Raw genomic sequence first — 25,139 nt, 5'->3', positions numbered from 1 at the left:
TGGATCAAATTTCGTTAAAAAAATAATACGTGAGTAGTTCTCTATGATCGATAACAAATTTCTATTTCATAATGACAAATAATTGAAAACATGCGACACACTGAATTTTGTGGGTAAACTTTTAAAAGTTGTTGCAATATTTTCTTATTCTTACTTTTGGTAATTGTCATTTAACGTAGTGCAAACAGAAAGTAAAATTCATCTCTCATTTCAGAAAATTAAAGGGAAAAATAAATTAAGAAGAAGAATTTTCTTGTATAAGATGTGTTTATGAAATTTGATATTAAATTGCAAAATATGAAAAGATAATTCAAAAATATTTGAAAAATAACCTTAAATACTTCATAGTACACATAAGAAATTTATAAATTTCATTTCTTTAAAAAGCTTTTGCGAAGAACAGGTCTGTCTCTAGAAAAAATAATGTGTCCTTTTTTTTACTGTCCGAGAAGTATATCTATTTTCAGATGACTGGGCGAAAAAAATAAAAATCTCTTTTATTAAAAATTTACTAAAAAAAACTTTGAACATATACAAAACTAGACCAAACAGTAATGTCCGTTTTTGAATATAACCAAAATACTTAAGCGAATATCTTTTTAGCGTTGTGAACAAATTGTTCATATACTCCTGGCTTTACACTTGTTCTATACAGTTTGATCCATTTGATCCTAAGTTTATATTTACATAACGAATATCAGAGGACAGAAGTACCCGTGTAGCCTGGTGACAACGTTCTGGTTCCATAATGCTGTAAATTAATTTTTGTATGTGTTTTTTATATAGCCGAAGAGAATATCTAAGTCCTTTTCGAAACCCATACATGCATTTGTCCGTACCTAATTACCTCCACTTCCCTGTCCACTGTTCCGGTCATCTTGTAATGAATTTTGGCCATGAGAACAACTAACTGCTCTACTCAACTTCACGACATCAGTAAAGAGAAAAATTTTACTTTCACTTCTAAACTCACGCAACTATATAGTTGTACTGGTTCAAAACTGAACTAATACAATTATCTTAACGCAAGGTAATCAGGAATGAGTTGTCTATAGTTCTCAAAGGCTTTTCTGAATCCGAATAAATCACAACACAGCACAGCTTGGTTCACTTCATCTAAGTAGATTAGACAACAACACTTTCCTATTATAGAAACCACGTTGTGCTCTGTTCATCAAATGATCCCCGTCAAGGATATCCTAGATCCGATTCTTAATTAACTTTTCCGTTGTTCTGTATATAATACTAATAAGAATAAGTAAACTGTAAGTCACTACTTCATGCAATGATCCACCATTATGAATTAGAATTCCGAAAGTGGACTGATTTAAGTCAGTCCACTTTCGGAATTCTGGCATTCGGAATATCTGGCATTCGGAATTCTGGCATTCGGAAAATTCTGGCATTCGGAATATCTGGCAGTAACCAGATGCACTGACATGCATCTGGTTACTGCCAGAGAAGATATATCACTTCAACTTCCAAGATGTTATCAGTTTGATTCTTACGCATTACTCTTAGGCGCATCTTTTACTTATTTATTTTATTAAATGATGAGTCCAGAGCCCCGTAACTCAACCGGTATTGACGAAACCCTTTGGTAGGAATTACCTAGGTTCGATTCCCGTCCATGACGTGAGGGACCTTTATTAGGTCTCTTTCGAAGAAAGGTGAGTTAGCCGGAGGGTTTTTTCACCTGGAAACTCTGGTTTTTCGGCTCTCAGAACAGGCAAACCGGTCCCGTGAACACACGGATTTACAGTCATAAGATATATATATTAAATACCTCATTCAGATGACTCAACCCACTTCCCAAAGGAGGGAGGGGAATCCCAAACGAATAAATAACTGATGAGTCCGATATTTTGTTCCATTGAGAAGTTTCACGAATTCTCTCTTTCGCAGACGTAAAGAATCCACCAGTAAATAATTTCAATGGCAATAGAAAGGTTTAGTACTGATATTAAGGTAATAATCCGAAACAATAACTGCTTTTTGTTTGTTTTCATCAAAAAATATCGCGAAACACGTTTCAATTTCTCTTGCAGTAAACTTTTATATGCTTACTATCGATCGCTACCATTTTTATAACGAGGTCGTCCATATAATATAATTACTCATCCCTGAGTTGATCCTAATTATGCCGAGATCGAAAAGAATTCTAAATATGAATATCTGACTGTATTTTCCCAACTTAGACATTTCTCTGTGCTTGACAGGAAAATCATTTGACTGAGAGAGCGAATTACTGGAATTGCTCGCTCTAGAGAGTTTCTTTGTGTCTCTATGTATGACGTCGATAACGAATTATTTCAACGCATTTGAAATACCGTAAAATAAACTGTCAGAATACTACATTTTTCATAATTTCTGAACACCAAGTGAATGTTATTAAAAACAAATGGTATACTGGTGTATCACATATTTATTATATGCGTAGAAAAAACACGCACGCACACACTACGTCAAAATAAGTAAATCCTATATTTCAGAAAGTGAACCGCAGACATAATACACGTACACTAGTGTCACAAGTGTTAGTTGCTTAAGCCGTAATTCGAACAACAACAACAACAATAACAGTCCAGGCATCCGCCTATCCATAAGTTCATGCCGAGGAAAAGAGTCGAGACTCAATAATCCACATCACTAACTTTCAACGCTCTACAGATCCGTTATGATGTTCTTTACACCAATCAAGTCGGCGTTGTTGACTGATATGGTCAACATTTAATGAACAGACGTTGGATTTTCACAAAAATCGAGGCAGTTCTTTGCGTAGAGTTCTATCACTAACTTCAACATCTTAAGATGCTTTGAAACTACTAATTGATCGTTTCCATATCTGACACCGATTTCGATATTATCCTTCTTACCATTCTTCGGTCTTCAGGTGACTCCTTGACACTGAGCTGACACCTTCACATTTCCAACCGCTGATAGTGTTGTCCACAGTTAATTTACTTGAAGATCTTTTACAAATACACAAACGTGTAAGTCTCTGACGTGGTACTCTATAAGAAAATCTCTTTCAAATCCTCATCTTTATGAATTTTTCCGCCGGTTCTCGAGTATGCCAACTTTTGGTGGAAGTAAGACTTTTATCCTGGAAACTTGAGGTTTATGATTCTGCAAGTTAGAAAAATGGAATCAGGAACTCACACTACTTCAGACAATAATACTAGTTAAAATTTGGGGACAAGAGATAAGGTAGTTGTTAGTCATACTGTGCTCCCCTCCAGGTCTTCAAAATCATCGACAGACATGAATTATAATTCTAAGACAATATTTATTTAATATTCAGCTTAACTTTAGGTTCGACTCTTAGTAGTGGTAAAGACTGGCTGTCCACTGATCTTAAAATAGTGAGGATTAAAATAGCTCTGCTTACTCCCAGAGGGAAGAATAATAGTCTTAGTTGTTTGGAATTATGGTTGAAATAGCTAAGGCCCTGAGGCCGTGTGTATTATATCTGTAAATTGCGATGCTCTTCAGGCTATCATGCTGTTTTTCAAGATGAGAAAAATCGATTTGTGAAAAGAAGAATCCTACCGCTTATGCCGTATCATTAACTTATAATAATACTTACATGAATATCATAAGTAACAATCATTTATTATTACAAGGGGTGAAGACGTTTTAGTACATTTAGTATAACCTAGTGACCTTCAATGCCGCCAAACAGTCCTGCCTTCTCTTACAAAAGGGATCTCAGCTCACCTTCCCTCATCCTCAGTAATACACACACATGACCAGACAGGATGAACTATCTCTCCTTGGACTGAATGCCTCCAACCTCTCTTGACATCTCATCAATAGCTTATTCAGCTTCTCAAAATTTAGGCATTCCTATCCGCTCAAGAAGCTATGTTACACCCATCCAGCTACTAACCCTATATAAATCCCAAATCCGCCCACTCTTAGAATGTTGTTCACACATTTGGGGTAATGCACCTACAACCTCCTTAAAAATTCTTGATGCTGTCCGGAGAAAAGCAATCCGGCTCATAGATGATCCTTCCCTCACAGGCTCACTTGAACCTCTATCTCTCGCAGATGCACTGTTTCAGCTCTGTGTGTCGATTCTATAGGTACTTTCATGGTTCACTGAATTGGAAAACATCATTCCTCCCCTCGTTGTTAGGCCTGTTAAAACAAGAGCAGCAGCTGTCCAACATCCTTTTATAGTAAAGCTGCATGCTCATCGAACATGTTTCTCCTCTTCCTCATTTATTCCATCTATCTCTGTCCTCTGCAACAGTCTTCCCTATGATGTATTTTCTAACAATTTGAACCTATAGCTCTTTAAGAATGTCAATAGGTTTCTGTTTTCTCAACCCTTCACACATGGCACTAGTGTGCTATAGGTTCTTGTTCCTCTCGCGTGTGGGATTTAGAGGAAGAAAAAAAAACATAGTAGGATCCTACTTTTACAAATGAAGATCGATTTCGAGTAGATGAATGTCACCAATTTCCTTTGGGGGGAATGAAAATGTGTTATGTTATTTTCTAATTATACGCATATCTAGAATTTAGTTTATATAGGGTGTCCCAAAATTCACGCAAGATTTAAATTTAGCGCCATTTGTGCGGTAAAGTGTTGCCAACGAGAAAAAAAAAGACAGCGTGACAGCTGACAGTTCAGGGTTATTAAAAATGGAGCGCTACACGAAAGAACAACGCATTAAAATATTGCTCAACAATGAATTATTGAGCAATATTTTAAGAATAATGAAGGCTTGGCAGCTACAGTTCGCAATTTTCGTACAAAATATGGTCGGAATAGTGATTTAACTTCGAAAAGATTACTTAAAAAATTCAAGGAAACTGGATCAATTAGTGATCTTATACACTCTGGCCGTCCTTCAACAAGTCGTTCAACAGAAAACATCGAAGCAGTTCGTGAGAGTGTTGCTGAGAGTCCAGGAATATCAATTCGCATTCCCAATTCAAGACGACGGTGAATATCAATTCACCGTCGTCTTGAATTGGGCATTTCGAGAAGCTCTCTACAGCGTATTCTCAAGAAAGATTTGCATCTTTATGCTTACAAAGTTCAATTGACTCAAGAACTGAAGCCTACTGACCACACACAGCGAAGAGAGCTCGTTGAATGGATTATCGAACAACAAGTGGATGCTTAATTTTCGAACAAAATCATCTTCAGCGATGAGGCTCATTTTCTTGGAATTTTTGTGCCTAAATTGCAAGATATGGATGTGGACGATATGTGGTTTCAACAAGACGGTGCCACATGCCATACAGCCCGAGAAACAATTCAATTACTGCATGAGTCATTTCCTGGTCGTGTAATTTCTCGTTTTGGTGAACGGAATTAGCCGCCCAGATCATGTGACTTAACACCGTTGGACTTTTTTCTTTGGGGTTTTTTGAAGTCTAAGGTTTATGCCAACAAGCCCACGACCACCCACGCCTTGAAGGAGGAAATTGAGCGCTGTATCAACGAAATTCAGCCACATTTATGCAAAACGGTCATGGAAAATTTCGACAAAAGAGTGCGTATGTGCCAGCAAAGCCGTGGAGTCCATATACCCGATACGCTATTCCATGCATAACCCTATACTGTATACTTTATGAATCAATAAGAAATTACAATTTTTAATTAAAAACCTGTGTTTTCTATCAAAATTACTTCTTGCGTGAATTTTGGGACACTCTGTATGTATATATATAGTTTAGTTATTTAATATTTAGCTTTTAGTTAATAGACTTAATATAGTTTATTGCTGCAAATAGATAGGTAGATGGTGTAAATATCATTGAAGACACACTCATTGCCGAATTTAAGTATTTAGTATTCACAGACAATATTTTTCGTGCTCCATGTTCTGCTGTTTAATTATAATAATAATTACACATCATTTAGACATTCTATCCATTTTCTAACTTTTGTTTTAGGTATTGGCCCGATGGCATGTTGCAGCCAATTAACATTGCTTTTAAATACACTAACGATTACTGTATACACATTAGCTAATTTTGCTCACAGAAATAGCTGATAAAATTACAAATAATCTGATTTTATGACATACTTTGAACATTAAGGTTTCTTCGATGGATGATAAATTAAAATATAACGAAAGTCTCATGCAGTCTAGTAAAGCATTGCACTTTTTCCCTTTTCTTTTTTTTGCCCAAAAAAGTCAAAATATTCAGTTTAGTATTCAGTTTAGTTTTCCGTTTCCGAAGGTTTATTTAGCTCCATAGTGATCTAGTTGTTTCAGTGACTCCAGACAGCTACTAATTTGCACTTTGGAAATTGTTGGTAGGTATGGTTCCAAAGGGCATCTTAGTTTCATATTTGGGTTCGGAGATAGAGATAAACGGTTCCTTTTGTACTGTACTGTACTGTACTATCGAGGACACATGGAATTTTATACAGACAACTATTCCGCAATTTCTGTTATATTTCCAATCAATTTTATTGAGTTCATATAGCGCCACCTGTTGTAGTTTAAAAGACAGTGTAGTGGGTTGGTGTTTGTTGTGTCAGGACATTGTTTCATTTATTCCGGTTGTAATGGCCGTTTGTGAAGTATAAAAGGTATGTAATGAAATATATCTATTAATAGTTAATTTATTATTTTATATGATTAGTTATCCTTAAATAACACCTGCTATTTAAATTCGTTTATTTTAAATTTAGCGGAATAGCTTTTAAGCGTTAAATTTCCAGTTAATGCGTTTATTTTTATACTGGTGAAAGTTTTCCTAAGCGTTTCATTGGAAACATCCATTTTAAATTCGTGACTCTGTCCACCCGTGTAAGCTAAATCTTAGGATACAAGATAATATTCAGATTGTACCGAGAACAAGGATTCCGCGCTATGATCACTGGCATTGCTTTATACGTAATTTAAATGCGAAAAAAAAAAAACTAATATTATAACATCTGATTAGAATATTTTCTTGTTATTAATTACACCTGAGAATGTTTTGTCCGATTGGGCAATAGCAGTGATTTTAATGCATTCGAATATATTCTTTTATATATTTTGTGTTTCTGCCATAGAGAAAGAGGTGTGTGTGTATGGGGGGGGGTAGGTATTAAATATCATAACAAGGTATCTATATGCTCTCTTACTACCTTTTTTTTAATGTTGCGCCCATACACAAGAGGTTGGTTGATCAACCTATAGTACATTAGTACTATAGGTTGATCAACGATCTTAAAAAGATATCGTTTTCATTTAGAATAGTACATTTAGCTGCTTCCTGTGACTAGCTCGAATTGCTAACCGAGAAATGTTCGACTGTCTGCTGTTGCTCTAAGTCGTACAATCAATTCCAAGGCGAAGATTGGTGTATTATTTGAACTAAAATTCAGATTAGGGATTCACAATTATTTCATTAATAAGAATATTCAATTAGTTATAAATCAGAGCGTCTTCTTTTATCATATGCGTGTAAACTATCCGAAGCATAGATATACAGATATATTTCCTAGCATTTGTTTTCTAAATATCAGGAACTTTCTTTGCTCATCCAGGCAAACCGGCTGAGAACGCACGCAATTAATGGGAACTCGTTTGAGAAGTGCAGTTAGGTAAATTGTGTCAAGGAATCTTTATACTTATCAATATACTTAACACCCCCGTGACTTATAACGATTAGTCCAAACCCCCGCAGGTGGCGTATAATATGCTAGCACATTTACAGTGGACTGTTGGGAGAAAACACTCAGGAGGAAGTGACATATCTGTAGGTTGTCCTGTGTTCGTAACAAAAGAACGAAATGGTTAAAAATCAAAGATCTTTTCTTCTTAATGCGACCTTTAAATTTCATTCATAAGAAATGAATGCATAATTTTAATTATGCATTAATTTCGCTAGTTGGTTTTCAATGCTTACGACGAAACAATAAACTTGGATACCATCCCGACCATGATATGTGATGTAAAAAACCTCCACAGCACACATGAATGCATAAGCTGACAATGTTTTTTTTTTTTTTTTAACATCTGATTAGAATATTTCTTATTAATTACACCTGAGAATGTCTGTCCTTTGGGACAATAGCAGTGATTTTAATGCATTCGAATATATTCTTTTATATATTTTGCTTCTGGCATTGAGAAAGCGGTGCATGTGTGTGTGTGGGGGGGGGTAGGTATTAAATATCATAAGGTATCTATATGATTTCTTACTACCTACTAGCTAAATGTTTTTACTTGATAATTTTCAGTTCTTAAAATTTCCTTGAAGTATCAAAATCGCATGTTTTGTTTAGACAAGCAAAACGATTGCACTGGATCATAAAACACGGCAGCTCCCCCCCCCTGTGTACACTGACGGTTCCAAATGGTGTTATGCCTGTGGCAATCGAAGCTGCCTACGACCACTTTATCAATACATCACTTTTCCTGAGGGAGTTTCCGATCCCTTGCCTCCTGCTTATCATTACGGTGTGTCGAATACATATGCAGTCATCAATAATACTTCCCTCCATTTTGTTCTGATAAACGTCACCCGTCATATTTTTCTTCCTCCCCCAAGTATGTGGGCAGTGTTATATTCTCGCCTTATTCGTTTCTCCCATTAGTAAATGCTAGATAGTTCCTAGACATGCTCTACTTTTTTCATTATCCAAGCTGCTCTTACGTAAATAAAAACCAAATATCATCCTGCAGCCAATTTTTCTTCTTTAACATTTCATTCTTCCCCTCTGTAGAGAACCTGCTTCTACCCTACCATCCCAGTTTCCTTTGTATTTCCGACCATTCTAAAAGCGTAACTCCAAAATCCGATTAAAATGTAAATTATGATCTTGGTTTAATCCTTTATTCAACTGTAAGCAAACAAAGTTTGCTAGTGAAGTATCTTCAGGACTGGATTTCTTCTATATATAGAGGCTAACGACTTCACATTAATTGCCTTAGTAAGTCATTTGTAAACCAAAGTGTAAAGCCAGAGCGTAAACCAATTATTTTTATCAGTGTGTCAGACTAAAGTCCTTTATCTCGTTCTCTTAATCCTTCATGCCTACAGCCTATTAAATCTTTGCACCTAGATAATGTTTTCTTAAATCTTTACCAAGAGCCTACGTATCTTGTCTTTTGTTTTGCAAGTGTAGTAAAACTTCAATATACTTTTAAATATAATTGAAGGAGGATTTCAATTAACGATCTGATGCCCGAAGAATATTTTTATGGGTTTGTTAGTTGAATACATTGTAGATGAAAGGTAGGTTACATTCTTAGAACCAAAAATCTTAGGCTGTTCATTTTTTTCCCAGTTGGTTAGATTAGTTCGCTGAGGCCTTCTCACTCGATGCCATTCTTTAATGTACTATTGTATTTCCATGGAAGAAAATCTGATGTCTTTATGGAGATATGTTAATTCTGTTGTTTGAACCCTCACAGATAACCGCAAAAAAGCGATAACTGCAAAGGAACAAGAGTGGTAATGAAAGACATTGGACCAGCTTGTGTGATATTTTGTTGACTTCATGCATTACCGAGTAGACAAAAATGCAACGCCATCGAAATTAAAAGTAAATATTTTAACGACTTTTTTATGATCCATTTTTGAATCTAAGATGTATACGTCAAAATATTTATTTCTAAGAAAATTCTTATTTGCCAGAACGAAAGAAGTCTGTTTGAAAGATGGAAGTTTTGAGCCAGCGAAGATGATTCAATTTTGGAACTTTGCATGACATCTGAACACACAACCTACTTTTTTTTTTTTTGACAGAAGGAATCGTCCACCCTTTAGTCACTTCAGGCCGACAAGCAGCAATCTGGTAGTTTAACTCGTTGAATTCCGTACACTATCTAATGTATTGTTCATGTTTGGCATTTCCTCCAGCTAGGCTAATTATGCTGGCGCAGTAGCGGAAACTGTTTTTTTGCGCGAACGTATAAGCATAGTCCTTTAAGTGGAAATAAGACAAAAGGGAGTATCTCAGAATGCCTGCGCTTCATTTGAGCATTAATGATCCAATAACTAGTACACTAATTGCAGACCTACAGATTGAAACTTGCTAGGTATGCTAATCCTGATTTTGAAAATGGCAATTATTCGGATGTCATGAAAGGAAAATTTGTCAGACCTCGAAGTTAAAACTTGCTCAAAGACTGTAATTGTCGCGTTCTAGCAATGCTCTACCTACTTTTGCTCTTCCAATTGTTTATTGCTGTTTTAGAATTTTCTTCTGTTGAGTATGCTCGATATTTCCAGTACAGATAAACAGAAAAAAGTTGAATATTTTCAAATAACTACGATATTTTCTGAAGAATCTAAATTGTGAAGCGGGAAATGTTTTATGGCCTGGCGTACTTGAATTACCGTAAGTGTAGCTACCTCTTTTCGAATTCCATGAGCATATGCTATACGAAGAAAGGGGAGGAATATTTATCGAAAGTACACAAAAGGCGTGTTTGATTTCAAGTTCAACATTCAGATAAACATCGATTTTCAAGAATTAAACTTGAGCCTTTGTAAACTAGGACGTGCTCTCAATGAATTAACATTGGATTCGTTAGTTGTCCAATAGTTACGGAACCGGATGCTAGTAAGTTCCCCCCCCCTCGCTTCATCTACTCATAATTTTAGTGAACAAGCTAAGAAGAGTTAATACTATCGAATATAGCCATTCTCAGCTAATAAACGACGCATTTCAAGTTTATCTTCCCGTACAACGTAAACGTTATGGACCGCATACATTTTGAAGCTTTCAAGTATTATATAAATAGGCAAATCTTCGGCTTATGATTTGCTATTTTTCAGGCCTAATTTAGACATGTCACAAAAATTGCAATATATCAATCTCCGGAGCTTACATTAACGAGAAACATTGTAGATGTCTTGCTAACATGGTTAACAATAGTTATTTCTTCCTTCATTCAACTTGATATAAAGAAACTTTCCTTATACTAAGATTTGCATAGAATCTCTAAAGATTGGTTATGCATCCTCATTATGCAGCTCTTGAAGCAAGGAGAAATAATTAAACGGATATATCCATGGAGTGACTCATGGCTATCATGCGCCTCTTACAGTACACCTTGGGAATCAAACTATAGTTATTCACAAAATACCTGTCATGCCCCTCCTTAAATTGATTTGACAAAGCATGCCAACCACCCTATTCCACTTTCACCACCTTCGTAGCAAAACAACCTAAAATTTCTTTACCTATACTTATATTCAACTTTCATTTACCTTATTCTTCCCTCTTGCTATAAATTGAAAATTTCCCCCTACATCCATTATATACAAGCCTTTTAGTAACATGTGATATCATCCTCTTTCTTCCATCTGTCAACTCATTTGAATACACAGAAGAATGGACAAAGGTAAGATCAGTTCCTTGTACGTTCGTGCAACACACTGATGTTCCACAAATCTTCAATCTATCCTAAAGCATTTCGCAGATCTGGACCTTAGTCACCCGCCTCTGAATCCTCTCAACCACTTCCACATCCCAAGCAACTAGATCTGAGCATAGCAGTCCACATGCGGACGTATGATCGAAGCCTTATAAAGAAGGATAATGGATTCTTTGATCCTACAAGTGAGCGTGTTTTTTTTTTAGCATTCAAGTTATTCGGTATATTGCTCTACCAATTTTTGTTCTATGCCTTCTGAACGTCTGTCAACTATTACCCCTCACCCAGGATGGCCTCGATTTCCAGAACTGAAACCCTATCAGTATAATATACAGATTGAACTTTACCATCCAGCGTTCATAACTTTACATTTTGTCACATTTAAAGAACCGTTATCCTTTGCCAGAGTCAGCTTACTTAAGTCATCCTGAAAGATTTTATTTACTCTTTCCCTTCCCAGTTTTGCATCAACAAACAACTGAATATCGCCGTTAACTTGCCTCCAACATTATTAAAGGATTGATCAAAAACAGAACCTTGTGGAATACCTCTGGTCGCCTGCTTAATTTTTTTTTATTCTACTCCACCATATACCAATCTGACAGCCGCCCTCTTTTCAATCTCACCAACCCCACATTCATCTCAATCAGCTTACTTAATTTCTAGTATCCTGGGAAATGGTTTTGCAAAATCTAATCTTAATGTAGACATTGCCTTTATCCAACGCTACCGTCACTACTGTAAATTGCTTAGGCAAGACCTTCCATTAAAGCCTTGCTCTCTTTTATGAAGTATATCATATGCTCATCCACCCATTCTGAATTCTGGCTTTAACCAGTTTTTCCTGAACCTTAACTACTATTCTTGAGATAATAGTTGGTCTGTAATTTTCAACCTCTGCTTTGGATCTACCTTTTTAAGTAAAGGATACTGTCTCTTTATCCTTATACCGCTCTTGGAACTCTGTCAGAGCCGAGACTTAAACTGCATGATCAAAGAGAAGGTCACTTCCGTTGCACATTCACGCAACACACATGCCAATATCCCATCTAATCCCATGGCAGAATTCACATTGAGATTTTGCAATATTTCGAGCATCTACAGTTCGTCGGCCTCAAAGCTCGCATGTCTTATCAAACAGTGATTTACCTACATCCTGACGATAAATCTTCAGAAAATTAATCACTCAGTAATTCAACTATTTAATTATGATGGTAGCAGATCACGAAATCCAACTCTTTCGAACAAGAGTTCCCTCCATTACATGTCTCAAGTAACTGTCTTAATAGCTGTATAAATTCCCCCCCCCCCACACACACACACATCAAAGTCCTTTCCTCCTTCCAGTCTATATCCCAAGTATCCCATGATAATTACTCTACTCTAGCTCACGGAACTGATCTACTTGATGCATATCGCCTGTATTCAAAGACACTGCCCTTCGGACAAACCTCTAACTCTTCAAAATATATCACTTCTAGTTTTTATACCTATAATGATTGCCAAGATGTACTGATCAGATTTCTCACACTCCTTGCATAAGGAAGTTATATTAAATATTTCTCAAAGATCGCAGAACTGCAGTTTAGAGAAGCAATTCACTGATTAAAAGCTTCTGTTACTACTCCGATTACAAAGTGAGCGAGGGTATGTCTTAAGCTAAAAGATGGGTTTATCTAAATCGGACCCAGAATAAGTGATCAATTTTAACTCAAATCATGAGAATGCAAGGTCATGTTTTGAAATAAAATTATTTCTAAGAACACGTCTAATAGAAAATGGGATTAATTTGAATGGTTGATGAAATCAAATCTTATTTCTTTTGATAATGAGACTGAACTTGATGTGTACACACATCTAAAGATGTAGATATGAGCTGAATCTTTTAATCCTTAGGAGAAACTTGCCACAAAACAGCTTAAATAATAACATGCCAATAAATCAGTTAAGCATTTTAGGCAATTTTCTAATTGTTTGAAATCCCTTTGGATGAAACGTAATGGGTTTCCTCAGTTTAAATTACCTGGTGGAAAACTGTTTTTTTTTTTTGTTTGGTTCACTTCTGCCATGCCTTACAGTTTATCAAAATTTTCTCATTTACCCTTTTTTACTGATTATGTAAAACCAGGCAAATAAACAATACAAAAATAGCCAATGGAAACTCCTACGATTCTACATGTAATAAAACACTATAAGCACGTGCTCACCAACAAATTGCGGGTTCGAATCTCACTTTCATTTGGATGTTTGTAAATGTCCTTTAGCTGAATTGTATCGTACAATATTATACTTTACTCTTATAGTAGAATCAAATGACTTAAGGTTCCATGTGCGGTCTCTAAAGCATTTCCCGGATTATCTCGTCTTTAACGAGACTTGCCATATATCCAGGATTTCAATAGCTTAACCCGGTGCTGGTGAGGTGGGAAAATGTAACAAAGTGGGGTTCCACTTCCACAGACCCACCCAAATAATGCAGTGTATTATAGAAATCCATATCTTTTTAATCAATATTAGTGGATTCTCTGTGGATCCTAATGAAGATTCTTCCTCAGTCTCGTTCTGTATCAGACTCATGGTTACTAATTCTAAATTTCACTATCATCTCCGCTAAATGGCTCCTCGTCTGTCAAAGCGTCATCTATAAGTTGACGTAACCTCTGTTCTTCCTGCTCGTAACTCATCTGGTTAAAAAAAAAAAAAAAAAAAAAAAAAAAAATTCTCAAAATACCCTCTAAATATTTACGAAAACGTATTTGCTTATAGTTGGTATCTAAAAATATAGAGACAGCAGTAACGATAATATTTTAGTAGAATATACATGAAAACAACTTACGTTTCGGAAGTAAATATAGTCGCACTTTTGGTAAGGTGGGGTCTGGTGGATCCCAGCACACTTTACACCTGTGCACACTAAACTTGCTTGCGCGCAACAGCCTGTCGTCTATGGCGTCGAGTAGCGGGTTACGAGAGGGGAAGCAATACTGAAGTATGACTCACTGCCAAGCATTGTTAAAAAGTTAGTCAATTTAAAATCTTTGGGATCTGTGACCTTACTAACACCGGGTTAAATGTCCTGAATTATAAACTTTCTTCAGTAAAAATACCTGCATTTTATTTGCCTTAATATAACCAAGGGATGCCAGTTGTGAATTAATTCTTTCGCAATTCATGAGTAAATATAGCTTATTTGCTTTTTGGCTACGAGGTGTTTCTGAATGTTTGATTACATATTCTATACCTGACTACGATTTTTTATTTTATTTTGCGACTTTTTATTAAAAATTGCTTGCCCATAAAATTTATGGACCTACCAAAAAAAAAAAAAAAAAAAGAGATTTGAAAAGTCAAGGTGACAAATTTTATGCACTGTACTATTTGTAATGGAGACTTCCCTCTGTCCTCCCAGAGTCGAATGCAAAGAACGAAGAGTGAAATCTTGGCAATTCATCTTTCCCAGTGCTCGTCGAGACGAGAACGGATTAGTTTCCCGGGATTGAAGCATGAAAATTGACTATCCTTAACCCAACTCCCGGTACTTCACACTGATGTACTATGTTTTAAAGCTTTTGTTGGTAGGGTTTGGATTAAAAAAAAAAAAAAAGTCTCTCGTTGCTTAATGAAAGCCGAGTTGACGTCATTGTTTAAAACATTTGCAGAATATCTGTATTTTGAACTTAGCTAAGTAAAGCATGCGACTTTTTTTAATCGCCACCAAATTTTTTTTATTTCAGTGTTACCTTGAACATATACAAATCTCAAATGCTACATCCGCTAATAAGAGGATGCGCTTCTTATACTTTTTTTTTTTTTTTTGTCATTGCATGCAATAGAAGTAAACATTTTTTCAGTCGTAAAGTTTATTTGCACAAAATACATTACTCGGGATATTTGACAGTGGAAGCAAGATCATAAATTTCAATAAGATATAAAGCAATCTTTAAAAAGTAGCTAGCTAAGCTAAAATATGTTCAACACTTAATTTTCTTAACTGTTGCTTCGGACGCTGCGTGTTTCGGAGTTCCAAGAACCAATCATCGTATCCACACTTCTAACGGGCTCTTTTGTTCGCACTTTGATCGAAATGTTGTCTTCTGTAACCCTTCTGAAGGACGAAATTCCGATTACCAAAGTCATGTTCCGAGTATTAATGCCGATAAAGCATTAGTGCATTGTAGGCATCTAGAAAATGCATCGATGTACTTTCTGTAACCTTCTTCCAACCCCCCCCCTCTCTCCGTCCTCACTCCCTAAATCGACTAACACCCAACGACCTTCACGCTCTCTCGAACAGCACACAGATTTTCTTCCATTTGCTCCGATTCTAAGAGGACTCTATAAATAGGACTTTGCGAGTTCATGTTTTCTTTTTTTTTTTTCCTTTTTTTTTTAAATTTTCAAATGATTTTTATCTTGCGACTTTTCATTACGTTAACGCTTGACGGTACCGATTTTTGTTTGCTGGGAAGGTCCACGCAGAACGCTTCAAGGATACTACGAAATCAATAAGCGAAAACAAATGGGTGTCAGTAAAAAGCGAAATCAACAAGCCTATCAGTCATATTGGCAACAGGTCGATGGGGAGAAACGCGTTGTAAATCAATTCAACAAACCTGGACACAAAATGGCTGCTTCAGTTGATTTTCTTTTTGAAGACCATTATTTCTCTTCCGCATTTAGAATTGTTAATGTTCTTTTGGGGCTTTTTTTTTGTTGTTGTTTTCCTTTAACAGAGATACTTCATAAACATAAAAGCATTTCGTAAAGGCTTTAAAGGAAATTATTGTAATTGATGCAACTCGACCGAAGAGATGTGTAAACTTGGTTACTTTTCTGAGTAGCAAAACTTCAGCAGCTATTACTCTACCAGCATGAAAGAAACTCAGGTAAATTCTCATGACCTATATTAATAAATTAGCCTTCGGAGTACAACAAATTTTCAGTAATCCATAGCACTCCAGGGAATAGAATTTTTTTCTTGCCCGTAAGGGCCACTAAGTGAACAGGATTTGTTTTAGCAGACGTTTCTCCAAATGTACAATGAATAGTGAACAGCTTAAATATAATTTGAATTCTCTAAATGCATTTTTTATGCGCTCCCATACACGAATGGTTCTAAACCTATAGTACATGAATACCGCCGGTGGGCCACGCATTTCCTCTATTTTTATTTCTTATTTTTTGTATTCCGCTTTTTTACACAATCGGAAATTCTGCTCTATAGGCCAAAAAAATGATTTTTTTTTCCAGGCCTACAGTAAGCTGGGCAGTGGTCTCGCATCGGGCGATGAAATTCATATCATATCCAAAACGATGTGCTTCTATGACAACGTTAGATATACGCCCTCTGTCCAAAAAGAAACCGAACTTTTCGAAAATAGAAGAAACTACTGGCGCCACCTGTTGTATCTTTTTGTTGTCGAAAGCGCCAACCTTCATTAGCGTTGTGGCAACTGTTTATGACATTGGTTTCATTAGAAGCTGAGTGCCAAAAGTGACGGTGTATTTTGACGAACGGTCGGCAAATGAGTTTCAAACAGAGAGCTGCGATTGACTTTTGTGTTAAACTTGGTAAACGTTTTACCGAAACGCATCAAATACTTCAAAAAACATACAGCGATGAATGCTTATCCCGTACTCAAGTTTACGAGTGGTCTAAGCGATTTCAAAATAGTCGTGAGACTCTTGAGGACGACGAAAAGCCGGGCCGTCCAAAAACTGGACTGAGCGAAGTTAACATCCCAAAGAGTGCGCGATTTCATCAAAGAAAACCCGAAGTCGTCCGTGAGATTGATTGAAGATGAATTGGGGATTCTACAATCAACTGTGCACAACATTTTGACCGAGAGTGAGTTTGGACGTTCGTAAATTGAAGTCGCGATTTGTTCCCCACAATTGACGGACGACCAAAAATGCATCGATTTGAACACTGCAAGGACCTCATTAAAACCGCTCTTGTGTTAAACTTGGTAAACGTTTTACCGAAACGCATCAAATACTTCAAACAACATACGGTGATGAATGAAACTTCCTTGAAACGATCGTTATTGGTGACGAAACGTGGTGTTTTGAGTATGAGCCTGAAACAAAGCGCCAGAGTGCTGAGTGGAGACCCCAGAAGAGGGGGCATCCGAGAAAAAACGTCGCTTGGAAAAGTCAAAAGTAAAGACAATGCTGATCCACAAAGAATTCGCTCCGCCTGGCCAAACGGTGAATGGTGAGTTTTATCTCGAAGTTTTTATGCGATTGATAGCGAGAATTCGTCGCGTACGTCATGAATATCGTGACGACCGACCGTTCGTCAAAACACATTGTCACTCTTTCACTATAACTCGACTTCTAATGAAACAAATGTCATAAGCAGTTGACACAACACTAATGAAGGTTGCCGCTTTCGACAACAAAAAGATACAACAAGAGGCGCCACTAGTTTCTTCTATTCTCCAAAAGTTCGGTTTCTTTTTGGACAAAGTATATGAGTACCTTATTCCTATCCTATCAGTGGTCCTAACAGACATAGAACACTGGGAGGAATAGGTCTAACTTCCTTATCCTCGAGTTACGGTCGCGACCTTTCCAAGTGTTCTTAGACTTCGCAACCGTAACTCGAGGATAAGGAGGTTAGACCTATTCCACCCAGTGTCCTATGTCTGTAGATGCGTGTGTTCACAGGGTAAGTTTGCCTGTTTTGGAGGACGAAAAACTTCCCCATCTCCGTATGAGACCGGCTAACTCACCTTTAGGCGAAAGAGACCAGATAAAGGTTCCTCACGTCACTGACGAGAATCGAACCCAGGTCTTTCCAACCAAAGAGCTTCGTCTATACTGACTGAGCTACTGAGGCTCATGAAAACTTCATTGTAATTCATAAACTTCGGCCATCTATGTATATCAACAGCAACATGTTGGCTAAGTACTGCATTTCATCCGCGAAGAGATTAAGATTAACTATAAACGTATTGTACATTCATCTCGCCTAAAGACATCTCACAAGCATCCATTCCCACAGTGGGATTCAAACCCAGCCTGTTGGAGAGCGGATACATTAACCAGTTGGCAGAACTAAGGATAATCTAAAAGTGGTTTTAAATATGCTTGCAAAAAAATGTCCTCCGGCAACGAAAAATCTTAATCTTCAAAACTTGTTCATTGCAACCAACTGCATTTTTGTTGCCATTACAAAATAGAAGTAATAACAACAAAAATGCGGTTTGTATCAACGAACAACTTTGGTAACAGATTAATATGCAGATTTTGCATCTCTAGAAATTCTGTTACGATATCGAAGAGGCTGTAGAAATTTCTGTTGAATTCGTGAAACATCAAATTATGATTGTTCTGTTTTTATAACAAGCGGTTTTTTAATACCGCGGATTTCCCTATGGAATTGAAATATGGCGTTCTGATGAACTATTTCTGTCAGTTGACAGCAAAGCACTAATGTCATCAATCGTAGCACGCGTTTATTTGTGGCGATTGTTTTTCCCAAGGGTAATTATGTCGCAAGCTTCCAAAGTCAGCAGAGCAATTTGTACATTGGTGCTCCCTAAGGGACAGCGGACGAAATTGAATACCAAGAGACTATGAACTTGGATACCAGTGTAAACGCCATCAGGTCGTACCCTTTTACAGTATCATTCTAATATTTAAACTTAATTACTTTCTATTATAATTACACATCTACCCTACACTTCCGACATGCATTGCCATTAATATAGTAATTCGTAGTTGTAAGATTTAATTTAAATGCACTGATAACATTTTAAACGCTTTGAAGTAAATTTTAATTTTAGAAAAGCCAAATAAATCCGATAGTGTAATTCTGTGAACAAACTTAGCATTTAGACTGCAAAACAAAAAAAAAAAAAAAAAAAAAACGCCGAAAAGGAAAAAACGTATATTAGCTGGTATTTTTGCTTTGAAAACTCAGTAATTTTGAGTAATGCTCAAACGTTTTACTTGGAAATCAATTCCGTTGATGGTTTTCAACTGGCTTCCATTTACTGTATGGCATAAAGAAGAAAAAAAAATTTTTTTTTTAAATATTTCTAACTGGGCTTGTACATTTAAAGACAAATGTACTCGTGTTTATACATTTGTATAGACACGAGTCTATACAAATCCGTTTGAATCCACCAAAATAAACAGAATTACAATAATAAATAGTCCAAATGAACTGGTGTAAAGTAATCTATTTGTGGAATCCCTGGAGAGTTTCTTTAGTTTATACTCCAAGCTGCTGCCGCAGCTAAAGATGTTTCGTATGCATCTGACGGTAATATTGATTTCAGACTAATTCAATAGAATTCCAAGAATCCAGAGAATTCTGTTAACTGGTATCTTTCTCGGGAAGGCAGTGCGTTCTTTTCACCACGTTGATTTAAATTAATCACTTTAATTAAGATATCAATAGTCTTACGCTACCAAAGAAGTGAATAATGGAAAAAAAACCAAGCCGCCTAAAGGAGTTCGGTCAATGAAGAATGTTTTTCGAAGTTATTTTAGTTTAATACGACTATCTTTATCAATCGATTTGTTTATTTGCCACTCGAGCATTATTCATTTTATTATATAAGGTGGCTTTTAAAGAAGTTTATTTTCCTTCTTTCCTTTCGTGTTAGGCTCAATGGCCTGTCACGGCCAAGTGACTTGGCTTCTTAGAAACCTTAATGCTGTTTATGATAGGCTGGTTGCATTGGTGCCATGGCTGTAAATTGTTCTTCTGGCCAGCCTTTTTTTGATGGATGAAAAAAAAAAAAAACTCATCCCTATACGAAACGGGCTAATTGGCCATAAATTCAAGTCCTAAAATGGTCTTCATGTTTTAAACGGGATTCGAACCAAAGGGATCGAATTGATGAATCAAACAAACCTTTTCATTGTTTGGTTTAGTCACAAGACCAATTCCCCTGCTTATTAGGAAACCTGAAATGGTTTGGAAAGGTCTTTGGTTTCTAGAGCATGGGTGAAGATTAGCTAACCTTTAGCTTGTGCACATGCTGAACGTTTTAAACTATTTGTGAATGGCACGCACACGCAATTTTATGTGAATGCGACCCAAGAAAGGTTACGAAAATGTGTTACGTTAATACCATGGGTGGGCTAAGGCTTAAATCTAATTCTGTTCTCCTTCAATTTGTACGATACTCTATCAAACCACTTCGTAGCTCCATTAATAGGGTGTCAGATTTACCACCTTCGACTTACACGAACATCCATACCGCAATGGCATTTGGAACACTTATAACCTGGATTTTGTCAAGAGTAGTCAGGAATGAGCTCAATAGTCATTAAATAAAGCAGTTGCATTATTACATTGCGTAACGTGTTCAGCTACCTAGTTGTGTGAATAATCGCAAATTAAGTTAGTCAACATTATTGCTAGGAAAAATTTCTGCAAATATGCTCAAAAGATGGTAATCTTACCAGACATGGACCATTAATGTGGTTTGTGTTGATGCTAACGTGTCACACGCGTTGTGAAATGATGCCGCTATTTCTTAATTTCATTTGTTCAGGGATTAACGTGCTTAGTTAAAGCTAATCAGTCTTTTTCAAATCGAAGTAATTGCCGAGCTATATGATCCTCTTTACGAAGATGAGCAATAATGCTAATCGTAGCAGGATGGAACATGTGTAGCAGTTTGAAAGGTGTATTTCTTTATCGGTTAAGTACTTGGACGTGCTTAACGTCTGAGTACTTAATTACAAAGCAAAATTGTGTCCATAGACATAATTTTGCTTTGGCTAACATTTAGTATTTCGGAAATTTTTTTCCTGATCTTTCTATTTTAGTTCAACGAGAATCAGGTGAGTTTTGTGAAATGCGAAAAGCAAGATTCATCCATTTTTGTTCCGAAGTAATTTGCTTTTTCCTGAATGGATTTAATTTAAATTGGGTATTTAGAATCCTTTAAAAATTGTAAAGTTGGTTTTAATCGAAATATTTAAGGTAAGCAAACCAAAATGTCTCCACTGCATAAGCCGAAAAGTGATCGAAGTGTCATGAACCGCTCTGACTTAGGACATATCGATATTTTACAGAGGTATTATCGCCTTATCTGATACCGTAAGATTATTACCCTAAAGGAAGAAATATCGACAATCGAAAATTCAGCTTTCAACAATCTTAAAGCTGTTTTATTGTGGAGGACAGTTGTAAGACCCTCTACATATGTAAGACCCAGTAATTCGTTCAACTAGTTATAGATTGATAAAACATCCTCTTTTCCATTACAATTTTTTTTAAAAAAAGATTCAAAATGAATCCTCGTTATTGAGGAAATGTAATGAAAGACCTGGGTTCAAACCCGTCTAGGACCCAAAAGAACTATCAGTGATTTTCAATTTAATGAGAGTTAGTCTCATGGTGGTGGTAGGATTCCCCTCCGAAAACCTTTTTGGCCATGAGGATACACAATTAAGACAGTCCACTGGCCTCATAGCGTGAGTTGCTTTGGCCGTAAATCCAAAACAACAAATTCATATTGTTGTTTTGGATTTCCAATTTTGGATAACCAATATGAAGTTTTTGGAAAAACTTCATATTGGTTAGTTATTTATTCAATTTTCTTGTATTAAACAAATAAGAAAATTCGTCGTGTCCTATTAATATTCATTTCATTTGCTTCTAAGATTTTTAACAGACTAAATCTCGAAACATTTAAACACAGTTTGATTCGGGAAGTTTGCATTGATTCCATTTTTCAGTTTCGTCATTGAGTAATCCAACTATGCAGTTTCTCCTCATTTCAACTTTCAAGAAAATATCATCCTGAATCTTTGTTATTCATCTCTCACAAGAAATCGAAACTATTACTTGTAATTTTTTTAATGTTGCTTCCATCCACGAAAGATTATTTGCAAACCTATAATAAATTTAGTTACGTGGGTGGGCTAAAGAATTTTTTTTTACGTAGTTCAGAAACCCTGCCCTTGAGACCAAATATAGAACTTTTTCAAGCCACTTCAGACCTTCAAAAAGTAGGGCGATGGTTTTACACCGGTCGATGCAAGTCATCTCCCACCTAAAGACAAACACCCATGTTCAGGGTGGAATTCGTACCCTCATCCTGTTGGTTGGAAAGCGGATAAGCTAACCACTCGGCCAACCAGGCCAGCAATAATTTAAGTGTCGTCCTTGGATTTGTTAGTATACAGACCGTTGTTTGCTATCTCGACACGTTCTGTTCACATTAGTATCAGGTTATCTGCAACTTTGAATAGAGATCCTCTTCCGGTATGCCAGATTGGAATATTCGAAAAAGGAAATGAAAAACGTGAATAAAAAGATAAATAGTTATATGTGGGAGAGAAAGTACAACATAAGAAGATACACTTGCTGATGTCAAGTAATTAAAAAGCACCGCAAGATTTGTATGAGGGTAGCGAAATGACTAGGACATAACTGAAAATAATGTTAGCTGATTAGCTTCCAATATAAAAGAATGGATCCGATATTTTCGTTTGTAAGAAATGATGGTAACGAACTTTTAAAAGAAAATATTAAAATCGCCGATTAACACCAGCATATCATGTACGGTTTTCTTCTTTATGAAGCCTGTCTTCTTAGACAGCCAGCACAGTCAACTATGCACTGCAGTTAGCTAAGTGGTGTTCTCATTCCCTTACCGCTGTGTCAATACCGAAAAGATAAGCGAACGTTATAAGCAACTAAGTCAACAAAGTTTCCTAGTCCATCAGCCTTTCCTCTAACTGGCACCGAGCAAACAGTCTTTCTAACGCAGCTAGCCGTAATTCCGGTGCCGTGTTGTGTACGTCCACCCGTTCGTTCGTTCTGTTAGCCTCACTAGCGTCATGTCATGTGGGTTCTTGGATGCGATTCGTGTGTCCGCGCATGTGGCTTTGTTACACTGGCGAGATTTGGTTAGCCTGAATTCTCAGAAGAGCTTCGCCAAGTTGAATAGAAAGTGCAGGGTAGGATAGCAGACCTAAAAATTAATTTAGTGTTTTTTTTTTTCCTTTTAATCATCTAGAAAAATCGATCTATTTAAGAGCGGTTAACATATTGGAATGCAATAAATTTGTTTAGACAGAGACACGATTTTTTAAATTTACGTCATTTCCTAATCGAATCTTTCACCAGTATCTTAGGCAGCTAGGAAGGTTTTAGCATTTATTTTGTTTATAAGAAATATATATGATTAGGATCTGTTAAATAAGTAACCTTTCTTGCTTGAATAAAGTCTGTTTTATGTGATAAACATTATTGAATATTAAAGTATAAAGAGCTAATAAGCTTCATTTCGGCAATGAAAACATTACTTAAATTAAGGGGATATTGAATCCCACATAGTTTTAAAACCGAATAAGATAAGAAACTCAAAGATTGGAATCAGAGAGTTTCTTGCCGAATATAGTAAACTATAAAGTATCGGCGGACACTAGCGTTAGCCAATGCAAGTGATCCTAGTACATAGTACATTACTGGGCAACTCGTTGCAAAGGTGGAGGAAGAAGTTCAGATCGCTATTCTTAGGTATTTTCCATAATGTAAAAACACATTTCTTAGGAAATGTATGCTGTTATTACATTATGGAGGGAGGTCACTACCCAGACCGGTTTCAGCCTTTTTTGAGGCTTCATCAGTGAGCAGCTAGACCTAATACCATAGTGTATAGCGAAAAGAACTTATGTACTTTGCGAACGAGTATATTCGGCAAGAAACTCTCTGATTCCAATCTTTGAGTTTCTTATCTTATTCGGTTTTAAAACTATGTGGGATTCAATATCCCCTTAATTTAAGTAATGTTTTCATTGCCGAAATGAAGCTTATTAGCTCTTTATACTTTAGTAACTTAATGGTTGCACCTGTTTGGAAAACTCGTTCGCAAAGTACATAAGTTCTTTTCGCTATACACTATGGTATTAGGTCTAGCTGCTCACTGATGAAGCCTCAAAAAAGGCTGAAACCGGTCTGGGTAGTGACCTCCCTCCATAATGTAATAACAGCATACATTTCCTAAGAAATGTGTTTTTATTTACATTATGGAAAATACCTAAGAATAGCGATCTGAACTTCTTCCTCCACCTTTGCAACGAGTTGCCCAGTAATGTACTATGTACTAGGATCACTTGCATTGGCTAACGCTAGTGTCCGCCGATACTTTATACTTTATATATACTTTATATTTATATTATATAGTTTACTATAGTTTACTATATTTACTATATATTCGGCAAGAAACTCTCTGATTCCAATCTTTGAGTTTCTTATCTTATTCGGTTTTAAAACTATGTGGGATTCAATATCCCCTTAATTTAAGTAATTATTGAATATATTATGTATAAAAACGGAAGAGCATTATTTTTGGAACCATTTCTTCCGTTAAAAAATAACAAAGATGTCAAATAGAAACTGCTTGACATACTTGTGATTTTATACCGGAAGAAATGGTGTCCTATCCCCACTAAGCTTACGCAACAAGGACATATTCATATTTTTCAAATAATTCTAACGCTGTTTTTCCTGTACTCTGTAAACGCCTTGGATTCATTTAATTGTAGCTGTTTTTTTCTCGCAATTTTTTTTATAGTAGTTGTTTTCAATTTATTTTCAGGGCGTTAACAACAAATTCCTCAACGTCATTCTTATTGGCATCAACTCGTCTGTTCCCAACAAATTGTGCGAGCCTCGATCTTTATATTCTGTCGGGAACCTCGACGTATCAGCACTTCGATGGGGTAATAGAAGTTGCGAAAATGTAGCAAAAGATCTTAGAAGTTTGTAAATAGGATTAGATTTTATTTTTTTATGCTTATTTT

At 36.3% G+C, this 25,139-nt stretch overlaps 1 protein-coding gene across 4 annotated transcripts in view; it reads left to right on the top strand.

The window, feature by feature from the left end:
* LOC150106916 (oxidation resistance protein 1A-like) overlaps positions 1-25,139 on the top strand; it is a 324,024-nt gene that overhangs the window by 42,836 nt on the left and 256,049 nt on the right. The window contains exon 2 of one of the 4 annotated variants that reach the window (XM_090393377.1): positions 24,935-25,058. The exons of the other annotated variants lie outside the window; for them this stretch is intronic. Within the exon in view, the coding sequence (XP_090249503.1) occupies positions 25,054-25,058 (5 nt within the window). The 5' untranslated portion in view covers positions 24,935-25,053. The remainder of the gene's footprint in view (positions 1-24,934; positions 25,059-25,139) is intronic. 4 annotated transcript variants of the gene reach the window in all.

Source organism: Typopeltis vanoorti, chromosome 5 (assembly GCF_054136105.1).
Source record: "Typopeltis vanoorti isolate ZY-2024b chromosome 5, IOZ_Tvanoo_1.0, whole genome shotgun sequence".
In the NCBI taxonomy this organism is placed as follows: Eukaryota; Metazoa; Arthropoda; class Arachnida; order Uropygi; family Thelyphonidae; genus Typopeltis; species Typopeltis vanoorti.
The sequence above is the reverse complement of the archived record's forward strand: the minus strand, read 5'-3'. Positions and strand labels throughout refer to the sequence as shown.